Source organism: Chiloscyllium punctatum, chromosome 2 (assembly GCF_047496795.1).
Source record: "Chiloscyllium punctatum isolate Juve2018m chromosome 2, sChiPun1.3, whole genome shotgun sequence".
NCBI classification, from domain to species: Eukaryota; Metazoa; Chordata; class Chondrichthyes; order Orectolobiformes; family Hemiscylliidae; genus Chiloscyllium; species Chiloscyllium punctatum.
This window is the reverse complement of record NC_092740.1, coordinates 75,976,226-75,991,187: the sequence shown is the minus strand read 5'-3', so window position 1 is coordinate 75,991,187 and position 14,962 is coordinate 75,976,226. Positions and strand designations below refer to the sequence as shown.

Sequence of the window (14,962 nt, the reverse complement as noted above, 5' to 3'; positions counted from 1 at the left end):
TAACTTCTGCCACAGTATAACTGCACTATATTTCTGTAGATGCATACTTTATTTAATGACAAATAATATATTTCCCTAACAGGTCAGTAACAGATTTTACTTCAGATATCATATGCATCCAGTTTAAATTTTAAAAGATGAGAGTCTCCTCAGTCAGTGTTGAGGTCAGACAGCCTCAATGTAGTACCAGTAAACATGGGCAAAAAATATTTCTAGTTTGGCACTTTACTGTAATTTACAAAAAAAAAGGAGCAATGCAGGTGATACTAGATATGGAAAAATAACACAAATCAGGGTGAGCTCTTCAGCTTGAGGGCAAAGCAAAGCATTGGAATTGTAACGCAGTTACGTAAAGAGTGTTTGACATCAACACTAGATGAAAAGTGCTAAATTTCTACCCTTGCTCAGGACAAAAAAAAAGTCATCAAATTCAAGCATTGTCCTCAAGGGCCATCAGCTAGATTTCAGATTCAAGACGAATTGTTCAAATCACCATGCTTCCTACTGGTAAGTAAGTCCTGCTTTTCCTCAACATTTACAGCAAAAGCATTTGCATAACTGGTTACAATAATCTGAAAACTGAAGTCACTGACCTAGAATTATAATAGTTTACTGCACAGGAAGAAAATGGGCTTGTGCAATTTCAAATGGTTAATTACTGAACTCACTTTCTCATGAAGACTTCATAAAATCCAATTCCCCATTAGTGTGATTTTACACTCTCTTGACCTTTCATGCTAGTGTTTCTAATTTGCTAGTGCTACTGCAAATAATAATTCTTCCACTTTTTCAGGTTAGTGTTGGTCATAGTCAGAGAGTCGGAGTCATACAGCATGAAAACAGACCCCTCAGTCAAACTAGTCCACACTGACCATGTTCCACCTGCCCCACCTGCTTGCAGTTGCCCCATGTCCCTCCAAACCTTGCATATTTGTGTACTTCTCCAAATGCCTTTTAACTGTCCTAATTGTACTTGTACCCACAACTTTCTCTGGCAGTTCATTCCACTCACAAGCTACTAGAAAAACAAACTGCCTATGATCTTTTCAAACTTTCCTCTTCTCACCTTAAAAATACACCCCCAAATTTTGAACTCTTCCATCTTAGGAAAATGACTTTGCTCCTGACCCTATCTATACCCCTCATGATTTATGAACTTCTATAAAGTCACCCCCAAAACTCCCTAGCTACAGTGAAAAACATCCCAGAGTATTTTTAACTCAAACCCCCCATTTCCTGCAACAACCTGATAAATCTTTTCCCCTCTCCAGTTTACCCTTCCTAAAACAAGGTGACTAAAACTGCACACAGTACTCCAAATGGGACCTCACCAATGCCTTATACAATCTCAACATGACGTCCCATCTCCTATACTCAAAGGTTCTGAGCATTGAGGGCAAGTGTGTAAAACACCTTAAACAAATTTCACCTGAGACAAATTTCAAAGAATTACATAGCTGAACTCCAGGTCTCTGTTCGACAACATTACCCAGAGCCCTACAATTCATCATAAAAGTCCTGCCCTTGTTTATTTTACCAAAATGCAATATCTTGCATTCATCCAAATTAAACTCCATCTGCCATTCCACAGGCCACTGGCCCAATTTATCAAGATCTCTTTGTAATTTTAGTCAACCAGCTCCATATGCACTATACCTCCAAACTTGGTGTCATCCACAAACTTATTAACCATACCTCCTTAATTACATCCACCAAATCATTTACACAAATGAGAAAAGTGGATCCAGGAGCCACCCCTGTCAAACACTATTGGTCACAGGCCTCCAGTCTGAAAAACAATTCTCCACCACCACCCACTGCAAAGCCAATTTTGTTTTCAATTAGCAAGCTCACCCAGATTCCCATGTGATCCAACTTTACAATTTAGTCTACCATGCAGAACTTCAAAGACTTTACTAGACATCCAAGTAAACGTTTACCACTCTGCCCTCAAACTTTTTAAATTGATTCTTCAAAAAAAAACTCAAGTTTGAGAGACACGCTTTTCCACACGAAGCCATGCTGACTATCCTTAATCTCTAAATCAATGTTAATCCTACTTTTCAGAATCACCTCCATCAACTTGGCCATGACCGACGACAAACTCTATAGTTCGCAAACTATAGTCTATAGTTTGCAGGCTTCCCTTTATAGCCCTCCAGTCCTATGGCACCTCACCTGTGGTTATAGATGATACAAATATTTCTACTGGGGGCCTGGCAATTTCCTCGCTAACTTCTCCCAATGTACTGGGATACACTTGATCAGGTCCTGGAGAGTTATCTACCTTTGTTTTCTGAGACCTCCAGGGCTTCCTCTTCTATAATGTGAACAATTTTCAAATCTTCAATACTTATTTCAGAGTTCTATAGCCTCCATTTCTTTCGCCACTTAAGTGATGTGAAAGCCTGCAATTCGAGCACCTGCAAGATCTACTTTATTCAGTCCACCATATTTGTTTCCTAGTCCCAATAACAATTGGCATTTATGTTTATCACCTCCAACACAATGACCCAAGGTCCACCAGAAAAAAAGGTAAAGTTGCCAAAGACCTACTGGAACATTAGGCTGCCTCTCCTTACAGAGGAGTTATGGTGGTTGAACCAGAGGGTCATCATGTCTCAGGTGAGGGAAGTGTAAGAGAAGGTCAATCCTTCATGGTAACTTCAGCAAGTGCAGGAACTGAACCCATGCTGATGACATCATGAACCAACTGGCCAGATAAAAAGCTGACTCTCGAACAATACAGAGCTAAATGAGACAACAAGTCCTTGCATTGCAGTGACAAAGAAACACAGGACAACATATAAATCCAACTTGGTTGGCTATAATTACAACCAAGTTCTTTGAAACTAATGATAAATCCTCCAATTTATCATTTGAAAACTTGCAAGTAGTTTATTTAATTTCGTAAAATATATCCTGAAGTGAAAGATCACAGGCTTATCCAAGATTTCCAGAAGTCTAGAAAACAGACTATGGAACATGGAATAACTAGAAGTGACTCTTGTTTACCTTTAGCAAAAGCATAACCACAAACCAAATCCAAATTCACAGATCTAGTGCTTTGTTTTGAGAAACAATATTTCCAGTGCTGAAAAGTTGCTTGCCTTAAGTGAATCAACATAGGGAATACTGTATTTTTGCCATCAGATCCACTCAAGTGCAAAAAACATTTTAAATATATGAAACTGCTTTTGTGCTACATTAGCCAAGATTTGTTCCTCAGCCATTTGGCAGTTTCCCATTCATATGTGCATCAAAAATTGTTCTTTCTCAAGTAGAATGGGGCTGAAGAGGAAAATTTGAAATTAAAAACAAAAAAAAACTTTAATTAGAAAGCAGGTTCTATATGAAGAGCAGTGTTAATATTTCAAGTTGATGACCTTTCACTGCCTCTATTTGCTTAAATATTGGTGCATCTAACTTCTTCCCAGTTGTCATAAAGTCAATCAATAGTATAAATTCTATTTACTTCCACCTAATCTGAACATTTTCCATATCTCATTTAGATTTCAGATGTCTCGCATCTGGTATTTTGTGCCAGTTCGAGAAGAGATACATTAGACTTATCAGGGTTCTTTTTTCTGAACGTGACCAGCAGGAATTGGAGGTTTAGATTACGGTGTGGAAACAGGCCCTTCGGCCCAACAAGTCCACACCGACCCGCCGAAGCGCAACTCACCCAGACCCATTCCCCTACATTTACCCCTTCACCTAACACTACGGGCAATTTATCATGGCCAATTCACCTAACCTGCACATTTTTGGATTGTGGGAGGAAACCGGAGCACCCGGAGGAAACCCACACAGACACGGGGAGAATGTGCAAACTCCACACAGAGTCACCTGAGGTGGGAATTGAACCCGGGTCTCTGGCGCTGAGGCTGCAGTGCTAACCACTGTACCACCATGCCGCCCACAGAGGTAATGCAGGTATGAACACCTTTTGATGAAAAGAAGCTTCCAGTGTATTTTGACAAGTGGAGCATAGGAAGGAAAGGTGACGAAAATAAAAGGAAAACAAAAGTAGAAGGCAAAAGAGCTTAAAGGGCTGTATTGATGTAAACACTTTTCTTCAGTATTCACACGAGAAAAAGACAAAGACAATGTGGTCAAGAAGAATGCTGAGATACAGGCGACTAGACTAGATGGGATGGAGGTGCATAAGGAGGAAGTGTTAGCAATTCTGGAAAGTGTAAAAATAGATAAGTCCTCAGTGCGAGATGGGATTTATCCTAGGATTCTCTGGGAAGCCAGGGAGGAAATTGCTGAGCCTTTGGCTTTGATCTTTACGTCGCTATTGTCTACAGGAATAGTGCCAGAAGACTAAAGGATAGCAAATGCTGTTCTTGCTCAAGGGGAGTAGAGACAACCCTGGTAATTGTAGACCCGTCAGCCTTACTTTGGTTGTGGGTAGTGTTGGAAAAGATTATAAATCCTATCTCTTATAATCTTCTAGGTGGTGATTCGGGATAGTCAACAGAGTTTTGTGAAGGGTACGTCATGCCTGACAAACCTTATTGAGTTCTTTGAGAAGGTGGCCAAACAAGTGGATAAGGATAAAGCAGTTGATGTGGTGTATATGGATTTCAGTAAAGCATTTGATAAGACTCCCCTCAGTAGACTATTGCACAAAATACAGAGGCATGGGATTGAGGGTGTTTTAGCGGTTTGGATCAGAAAACAGAGGGTGGTGGCTGATGGGAAGTATTCATTTTGGAGTCCAGTTACTAGTGGTGTACTGCAAGGAGCTGTTTTGGGTCCACTGTTGTTTGCCATTTTTATAACTGACCTGGATGAGGGCATAGAAGGATGGGTTAGTAAATTTGCGGATGACACTAAGGTCAGTAAGGATTGCAGATAGTGACGAAGAATGTTACAGGTTACAGAGAGACATAGATAAGCCGCAGAGCTTGGCTGAGAGGTGGCAAATGGAGTTTAATGCGGAAAAATTTGAGATGATTTACTTTGCAAGGAGTAACAGAAATGCAGAGTACTGGGCTAACGGTAAGATCCTTGGTGGTGCAGATGAGCAGAGAGATGTGTCCAGGTACATAGTTCCTTCAATGTTGCCACCCAGGTCAACAGGGTTATTAAGAAGGAATACAGTGTGTTAGCTTTTATTGATGGAAGGATTGTGTTTCAGAATCAGGAGAGCTGTACAAAACGGTGGTGCGGTCACATTTTGAGTATGGCGTGCAGTTCTGGTCACCACATTTTAGGAAAGATGTGGAAGCTTTGGGAAGGGTTCAGTGGACATTTACTAGGATGCTGCCTGGTATGGAGAGAAGGTCTTACGAGGAAAGGCTGAGGAACTTGAGGCTGTTTTTGGTAGAGACAAGAAGGTCATGAGGCAACTTAATAGAGACAGAAGATAATTAGAGAGTTAGATAGGTTGGACAGTGAGAGCCTTTTTCCTCGGATGGTGACGGCTAGCATGAGAGGGCATAGCTTCAAATTGAGGGGTGATAGATATAGGACAGATATCAGATGTAGTTTCTTTACTCAGAGTGGTAGGGGCATGGAACACACCACCTCCAGGTGATAGACTCGCCAACTTTAAGGACATATAAATGGTCATTGGATAAGCATATGAACGAGAATGGAATAGTGTAGGTTAGATTGGTCCCATGGGTTTGTACAACAGAGGGCCAAAGGGCCTGTACTGTAATGTTCTATGCTCTATGTTCTTTTAAAAAAAAATCGAAAAGTAGATAAAGTATGGATGGCACAGTGGCTTAGTGGTTAATGCTGTTACCTCACAGCATCAGGGAACTGGGTGCAATTCCAGCCTTGAGTGACTGCAGGTGTGGTACCTTGAATTCTCCCAATGTCTGTTTGGCTTCTTCCTGTGTTCTGGTTTCTTTCCACGATCCAAAAGATGTGTAGATTAGCTGAACTGGCCATGCTAAATTGTCCATAGTGTCCAAGATGTCCAGGCTAGGTGAATAAACCATGGGAAATGTGGGGTTACAGGGATAGAATAGGAGGCTGGGTCTGGGAGAGATGATCTTCAGTGGGCCTTGAAGAGGCAAATTACCTCTTTCTGTACCGTCGGCAGTCTATGATTCTAAACGTGAAAAGCATCCTGATTAAACAATTCCACTGAAAATGATGGTAGTCATGATTTAAAATATTTGAACACAACATCAAGTCCAGAAAGCAGTGAACACCCTAAAGATGAACTGATCCTCAAGCTCATACTGAACATCACTGGAACAATGTCACTTTAATACTAACTCGAGTTGGACCAAATCTCACAGCACATGGCACCCTCGACTCTGATGCAGAAGCTTCAGGTTTCAAGTCTCATTTGAAGACACGATGCTCATGGAAAGTAACCGTAACAGTCAAACTGAGGGCGTCCTTCCAATACAGTACATGCTAATTGCAGGTCATGGAATACCTGGTCAGCCATATACAAAGAACAGCACAAAACCTGCATCAATTTTATTCCTTATTTAGACCTGCTGCTTATCCCCTATATCTGGTTTCTAGCCTCCTATTCATGTGTCTATCAATAATACACCTTAAACATTGCTTACGTGCCTGCTTGCAGCACCTCCTCTGGTAGTGTGTTCCAGGCATCCAGCCTCTGAAAACTTTGCCCTGCACTTCTCCCCTAAAAACTTTCCCCCTCAGAGTTTGAGAGAAGATTCGTAGCTCGGGTGCTCGTTGTTGTGGTTCTGTTCGCCGAGCTGGGAATTTGTATTTCAGACGTTTCGTCCCCTGTCTAGGTGACATCCTCAGTGCTTGGGAGCCTCCTCTGAAGCGCTTCTGTGACCTTTTCTCCGGCATTTGTGGTGGTTTGAATCTGCCGCTTCCGGTTGTCAGTTCCAACTGTCCATTGCAGTGGCCAGTATATTGGGTCCAGATCAATGTGCTCATTGATTGAATCTGTGGATGAGTGCCATGCCTCTCATGCTCTACTGTACTTGACCTTTCCCCCCCTAAGATGAAGCCTCTGACTAACAATCTCTAAAAGGTTGGTCCTCAGCCTCCATCCTTCCAGTGAAAGCAATCCAAGTTTGTCCAACCTTTCCTCAGACATAAAACCCACCAGACCAGGCAACGTCCTGGTAAACCTTCTCTGCTCCTCTCCAAAGCATTTAATCCCTTCTGGAAGTGTGGTGACCAGAACTGCACGCAATATTCCAAACACAGCCTACAGTGTCATACAGCTGTAGCACAACTTGCAAATTTTATAGTCATTTCCCCAGCCAATGAAGGAAAGATGTCTTGACTAGTTTATCCACCTGTGTTGTCACTTGTAGAACCCGCGACACTTTTTACATAAAAGTAACATTATAGAACTATGATTAGAAGTGATGGTGACTCCAATTTTTCTGTCATACAAAGAAATCCTCAGGGCCAGATGGGATCTATTCCAGAATACTGAGAGGGGCATGGAGGAAATAGCTAGGGCCTTAACAGATAATTGTACATGCTCTTTGACCTCAGGTGAGGTTCCAGAGGAGAGTAGACTGGCCAGTGTTGTTCCTTTCTTTAAGAGGGGAAACAAGAGATAATCCTGGTAATAACACACCGGTCAGCCTGAAGTCAGTGATGGGGAAGCTGTTGGAAAAGGTACTGAGACACTGGATTGATTCATGTTTGGAGGCAAATGGACTTGTTACTGATAAGCAGCGTGGGTGAGAGACAGTAAGGTCATGTTTAACCAACTTGGATATTTGTTTTGAAGAGATGACAAGAATGATTGTGGGAAGGGCAGTGGATGTCGTCCATATGGACTTTAGTAAGGCATTTGATAAAGTACCTAGTGGCAAGCTCGTACAAAAAACGTAGAATTTCATGCAATCGGGGGTGTGATGGCTTGATATACAGAATGCCAGTAGCAGTGGAAGGGTGCTTTTTGGAATGGAGATAAGTAACTAGTGGTGTTCTGCAGTGATCGGTGCTGGGGCTTTTGTTGTTCATAATCTACCTAAGTGATCTGGAGGAAAATGTGGGTGATCTGATATTAAGTTGGTAGATGACAAAAAAAATTGATAGTGTTGCAGGGAGTGAGGAGAACTATCAAAAGATACAGTAGGATGTAGAATGCAGATTTGGGCTGAGAAGTGGCAGATGGAGTTAATCTGGACAAATGGAAAGTGTTGCATTTTGGTAGATCAAATTCAGTTGCAAATTATACAACAAATGGCAGAACCCTCGGAAACATTATTATACAACCAGATCTGGACTTGGACTCACGAGGAGTGTCAGCTGGAATGTCATTACGGATCAACTGCACCAGAGGATGTGATTGTGATCTCCATTTCACTGTGGAATCAGAACCAACATCCTCACTTTACCCACAGTGCAAGTTATGACAGACAACTCAAGAAGCTAAAGAAACTGATCAGTAGTGAAAGCTCGCTACTGCTCCCACAATCCCTATCAGCACTTTTTGGATGATCTGCCGAGATAGTGGTAGTGGTAATATAACTGGACTAGAAATTCAGAAGTTTAGGCTAATACTCCATTGCTATTAAGTTTAGAAAGCCATTACGGCAGCTGGTCGAATTCAGTGGATAAATCTGGAATTGAAGGCCCATCTCAGTGATGGTGCCTAAGAAACTATCAACTACCTCAAAATGTTCATTCATTAATGTCCTTTGGAGAAGTCAATAATACTTTTCCTAGTCTGGCCGACATGCAACTCCAGGAATAGCACTGAATAGACTAGGAAACCATTTCAAGAGCAATTAGCAACTAACACTGCCTACATTCTTGTGAAAAAAGATTTTTGAAACATCCGAGCCTTTCAGGTGGCTGGCCCAGTGCACTATAGTCTCTACTACTATATCATTTGCAAAAGGACTACCTTACATGTCAGTGGCCTCTGTATCACTCTTGTGAGGATCAACGGAGTTCATAATGAGAAGCGGTGGACAGGACTCGAAGTAAAAGGCTGTAGATTCAGAGGGTCACTTATCAAAGGTAGCCATGATGTGGAGAAGCCGGTATTGGACTGCAGTGGACTAAGTTAGAAATCACAACACCACATTATAGTCTAACAGGTTTATTTGGAAGCACTAGCTTTTGTAGCACTACTCCTTCATCAGGTGATTATGGAATATAAGATCATAAGTCAGAATTTCTAGCAAAAGATTACAGTGTCATACAGTGATATATTGAACAAACCTGGATTGTTCAGTCTTTCATCTTTTAGAATACAGGTCTTGGTTCTTTAATATGTAAATCCCAGAATTTTTTTAAGTCACCTTCGAGATAACTGAAGGTTTTATTAAAAAAAGGTGAGAGATCAGAGTCTGTCTGTATCCCAATCTTGAGTCAGACTGGTTCTATTTCCAAAGTGGAACTTGCAAAATATTGCATTTATTGATTGCCTGCAGATCGCTCCAAAAATGCACAAAATAGAATGTAACTGCAAAATATGAATTCCGCAAATACAAGTTCACCCCATAGACCTGAATGTGTGTGCGCACAAGCATGAGAGAGTGTGTGTTTGCATGTGTAAAAGCTTGATTAAAGTATGTGTGGGTGTGATGGAGTATAAGTCTGTGAGGGGGGGTTGTGTGCGCGCACGAAAGTGTGTGTAGTGTAGTGGGGTCACCTGTAGTGCGACATGAACCCAAGATCCCGGTTAAGGCCATCCTCATGGGAATTTTGGGTTCAAGTCGTACTACAGGTGACCCCACCACACATTCAAACACTCTCTCACAGGCTTATACTCCATCACACCCACATTTTACCAAGCTTTTACATACAAACACACTCACGTGCACTCACATGCACACGCGCATACACAAGCCTATGGGGTGAATTTGTATGTGCCGAATATTTTGCAGATGCATTTTGAGCAAAAGAGATTGCAAAATCTGCAGGCAGTCAATACATGTAATATTTTGTAAATTCCACTTTGGAAATAGAACCGGTCTGACTCAAGACTTGGATACAGACAGCCTCTGACCTCATACCTTCAATGCACTGAGCTGAGATGCCACCTTTTGTTATAAAACCTGCAGTTATCTCAAGAAGGTGACTTAAAAGACGTTCTGGGATTTACATATTAAAGAACCTAAACCTGCATCCTAAAAGATGAGAGGCTTAACAATCCAGGTTTGTTCAATATATCACAGTATGACACTAATCTTTTCTGTCTTATGATCTTACACTCCATAACCACCTGATGAAGGAGCAGTGCTCCAATAGCTAGTGCTTCCAAATAAACCTGTTGGATGATAACCTGGTGTTGCATGATTTCTAACTTTGTCTCTTATCAAAAACCAAGCATTGTTGGTTACCTTCACCAAGCTTGGCCCGAGTGTGTTCTGCCATTCACTAAGTTCATGGTTGATTTGATTGCAGCCTCACCTCTACATTTCTGCATTCCCCAATTAATGTTGCCCTGGTGATACAGCTATTTTTGTTTAACCTATGTTTCTAATTAATCTGTTCAGAGATGTTATGACACACTTCTGGAGTAGGTGGGACTTGCACCCAGGCCTCCTGATCCAGGGGTAGAAATACTGCTGCTGTGCCACAAGGGTCCTGCCTACCAAGCTGTACTTTGTTCAAATTTCTCAGTTTCACGTTCTGATAGTACCATGTCAATACTTTCAATATGGCTTCATTTTCCTTCACCAAGGATTCCCCAACTGTGGTTGATGGCACTTCTATTTGTGTTCATCCCATTTGCCAGAAACATGGAAAATATGAAGAGTAAGACATTCAACCCTGACCCTGCTTCATTATTTAGTATAATCATAGCTGATCATTGACATTGATATGCTAACCCTGCTCTCCTTGCATATCCCTTCACCCTTTTAGCCGCAGGAGATTAGTACATCCTTTCTTCTGCACTTCACTCTTCCCATTATTCAGATAGACCTCAAGCTCAGTCACTTCTCATGTCATTTCTGCATGCACTCTGGTCTCTAAATCATTGAAATTAAGCTTATGATATCCTCAATGAGCAGCATCTTCTATTTCACTTAGATAGTTTACAGCCATCTGGAAATCGCAACATTAGTCATTTCAGATCCTATAACTCAATTTGTTGTTCAATTTCACCTGCTCACCACACTAGCATAAAAGCAAGCTTTGTTCTTTCTTCCTTTCTCAAACTATCCTTGCAGCCGCACTTGTTTCTTAAAATCTGATATACATCGTTTAAGTTCTGATGGAACTTTATGAATGGGCAAAATAATGTTGCCTCTACTGATACCCCCTAATTTTAAGTTTAAGTATTTACATAGAAATAGAAAATACATGAAGGAGTAGACCATTCAGCCCTTCAAACCGGTACCACCATTCAGTACAATCATAACTCCTCATGCAATTTCAGTATCCCATTCCCACCCTCTCCCCATACCTTAGATCTCTTTAGCTGTAAGAGCCACATCCAGCTCCCTCTTGAATATATCTCATGAACTGGCCCCAACAGCTTCCTGTGGGAGCAAGTTTCACAGGTTCAGAGCTAAATGAAGAAATTCTTCCTCATCTCAGTCCTGAATGGCTTACTTCATTCTTAGATTATGACCCCTAGGTCCGGACTTGTCCAACATATGCGACAGTCTTCCCACATCTAGCCTGTCAAGTCCATTAGGATGCTGTATGTTTCTAGGAGATTCCCCGCTCATTCTGCCAAATTCCTGCGAATGCAAGCCCAGTCGATTCAGTTTTTCCTCATATCAGTCCTGCTGTCCCAGAAATCAGTCCAGTGAACCTTTGCTGGACTCCTTCATTCGCAAGAATATCCTTCTTCAGACTAGGAGATCAAAACTGCACACAATACTCAAGGTGTGGACACATCAAGGTCCAGTAGACATTCTTACTGATACTCAAATCCTCTCGCTATGAAGGCCAGTATGCCATTAGTTTTGCTTAATGCCTGCTGCACCTGCATGCCAATCTTCAACAACTGTCCCACGAGGGCACCCAGGTCGCATTGCACATCACCTTTTCCTAAACTGCCACCATTCAAATAATAAACTGCCTTCCTGTTTCTGCGACCAAAGTGGATAACCTCACGTTTATCCACCTTAAATTACATTACTTTTCTTCCAATGTGGTTGAGGCTAGATAAGCCTTCACTAAAAACAACCTTCATTGCAAACAAAGAATCTCCTCAAAATCTAAATTAATTGCTATGATAGAAGTGAAAATGAGAAATTTTCAGAAACAGGTTTCTGTTTAAAAAGAGAATTATAGTAGCCACCTGTACTAATTAAGGAAATTTTCCTTCAATTAGTACACAAAATGCCAAGTTACGATTCTGCCCAACCGCAGTTGTGCAAACGTTGAATTAACGGCATCCTTCTGACTGTCAAATGATAAACCAGCATGCTAACCAAAATATCTATCACTAGGATTGAAAGGGCTTCAAAGTAGAACAGGTTTGAAACAACCAAACCTAAATGTCCCATGCAGTAAATATACAACCACTTGTAAAATTATTGCATTTCCTAAATCCACCCAAATTTCTCCTTCCTAAAACAAAAAAAAATCATGATCCTTGTCACCTATTCAGCATACCAAATGGCCTCTATGTGACTGAAAATGATCTAGGATTTGAGCCAAAACATAAATGACAACCCAATGCCTTAGTGAGGAAAAGTTGCACTGTAGATATGCAATCATTTAAATAAAACTTTAAAACCATGTGGACATAGAAGCTCTCATGGCATTTCTAGTGAGAGAAGGATAATTATCCCCAATGATCTGAACAATATTTATCTTTCAAGCAAGATCGCAAAAACAGATTACCAGATCAATTTCACACTGCTGTTTGGTTGCCATTTTTTAAAAAATACAACAGTGACCACAACCACAGATAAGGCTGAACAAGTGCACTGGCACATTGGCCCCACTACTCCACAAGTCACAACATAAAAGTAAAATAATTTTCTCAAAATGGCCAATTAACACCATCAGTTTTAAATTATTAAACCAATCTGGCTTCTTAATCAACCATTTATAAAAACAAAGCTTATTCAATTAAGCCAATACATGATGACATGCATTGTCAGTAACACTGAGGGTCAAATGCTTATCCCTCAAAACTATCACCAGAAAAAAAATGAAGTGTTTAGAAAAAAGGAAAAAACCTTGACACAGAATGACTTTCTGGAAAAATAACATTTTGGACAATTGTTATTCTTGAACATGGAAATATAAATCCTACAATGCTCCAAAGTCTGCTCCTGGCATGTGGTCACTAATCATACAGGGTTGTCACTGGAATATTTCTAACTCAGTTTGCTCAGTAAAGACTATTTGACAGGATCCTCTAATTAATCAAATCAAGAAAAAAAACATCCTGTACTTGAGTTATCAGAAATTGGATAAATCAACTGGACAATCCCTCCACCAAGCTTTTTCGCCCAACTGAGACTAGATATCACAACGTATAGTATTCAAATTGCCCCAGCAGCGTTTATAGCAAATCAAGCAATCATGAACCATGAGATTTCTCGGAAGTCTATTAAAAATACACGGTACTTCCAAGGACCAGAGCAAATTTTCGAGTTCCTTAAAAACTTGAAATAAACATTTTCCACAATCCGTTAAAACTTTAATCTTTAAACTTTAAGTCCAAGAAATTTTAAACATGAAGCATCTTTTTAAATACTACACTTCAATAGTTCACTGGCTGTCAAGCAAATATGCTGAAAAGTGTAAACAAACCTAAGGCTTTCTTTACTGACCTCGCAGCTACACGCGTAATATTCTACTTCTGTTGAGTGTATTTTGGAATGAAGAATATTGGCAGACTTTTGTTCTAGTGAACTTGCACTGTCGCCGATTGCAGTTTCCCTGCTGATGCCCAACTAAGGTTTGGCGCATTTGGTACGTAAGTACTTTCTGGTGTCTACTCTTCAGTAACATAGCGTCAAGTTTAAAAGATTAATTAAGTGCTACTGTGGGACGTTACTTGGTTACATTAATTCCAGTTCATGTGTACTAAGCCATTCCCACTCAAGTATCACACTAGCAAAACAAGACGGAGTTGAATACATATGGAGTAAATCTACCAGCTTCAACAGGCGAGTACCTGTACAGAACCCGTATTATCCAAAAAAGGCTCTTTACAAAAATTGTGATGAAAATAATTATTAGCATCCGGACTCAGCCCGATGTTTACCCAGGTTTCACGAGTTGTCTGTGGCCAGGACGTGCACGATCTCTTGGGGCTGTGCACAGGTGCACAAGCCGCCTTCGGCTACACACGGTTCTGAGGATGCCTTCCATCCAAATGGATGTGGTTACTCAAATAAGCGACTTGTTTTGACGGCTGCTAAACAACACCCACCCCAAAAACTAATCGGCTGTTCTACAGTCCTCCGCGGGCTGACACACTCACCGTGAACGGTTCATCGCCGATGTTGCCCACCGAGAAGCAACTGTCGCCGGGGTTGACGGCACCGGTTAAGACCTGGTGAAGATTCATCCTCCTCTTAACGTCTCGTACCCTCCCGCCCGGCGAATAAAGCGGTGAATCAGCCTCCCGGCCGGTTCCCGACTCCTCGGCTCATCTCAGACTAGCAAAGGAGACAGCCGTCCAAAGGACACTTGCACGCTGGACCGGGTCGGACTGGACTCGACCGGCTTGGGTTGGCCCTGCGTTCACTCGGTCCCGGTTGACGTATCTGATGGCCGCCGTCCTCCTGACCGTTCCTCGTCAACACCGCTCGCAACGTCCCGCCGCCATCTTGCTGACACATCCAACTCTCGCGAGAGCTTGGTGCCGCGAGGAGGGCAGGGCTCCTGTTGCCATGAAGACGGGTCACGGGACGAGTTCCTCGAAGCTCTGGATTCATGGGCTTTCCATGCCAGCCTGGTCTGAGTCTGTCACTTTCATGCACACAGCATTTATATGGAACTTCTCACAATCTCAAGACGTCTCAGAGCACTTAACAACCACATAATGTGGTTCTTTATTTTGCTGCAAAGGAATGTGGGCCGAGCTGTGTCGTGGAAGGAGAGATTT

The 14,962-nt window shown here is 41.6% G+C and overlaps 1 protein-coding gene across 3 annotated transcripts in view; it reads right to left on the bottom strand.

Moving 5' to 3' along the window:
• LOC140485778 (dmX-like protein 1) overlaps positions 1 to 14,711 on the bottom strand; it is a 243,685-nt gene extending 228,974 nt beyond the window's left edge. For all 3 annotated transcript variants that reach the window (XM_072584300.1, XM_072584297.1, XM_072584299.1), the window contains exon 1: positions 14,336 to 14,711. In XM_072584300.1, coding sequence (XP_072440401.1) covers positions 14,336 to 14,422 — 87 coding nt within the window. In that variant the 5' untranslated portion in view covers positions 14,423 to 14,711. The remainder of the gene's footprint in view (positions 1 to 14,335) is intronic.
• Positions 14,712 to 14,962: the final 251 nt, after the last annotated feature.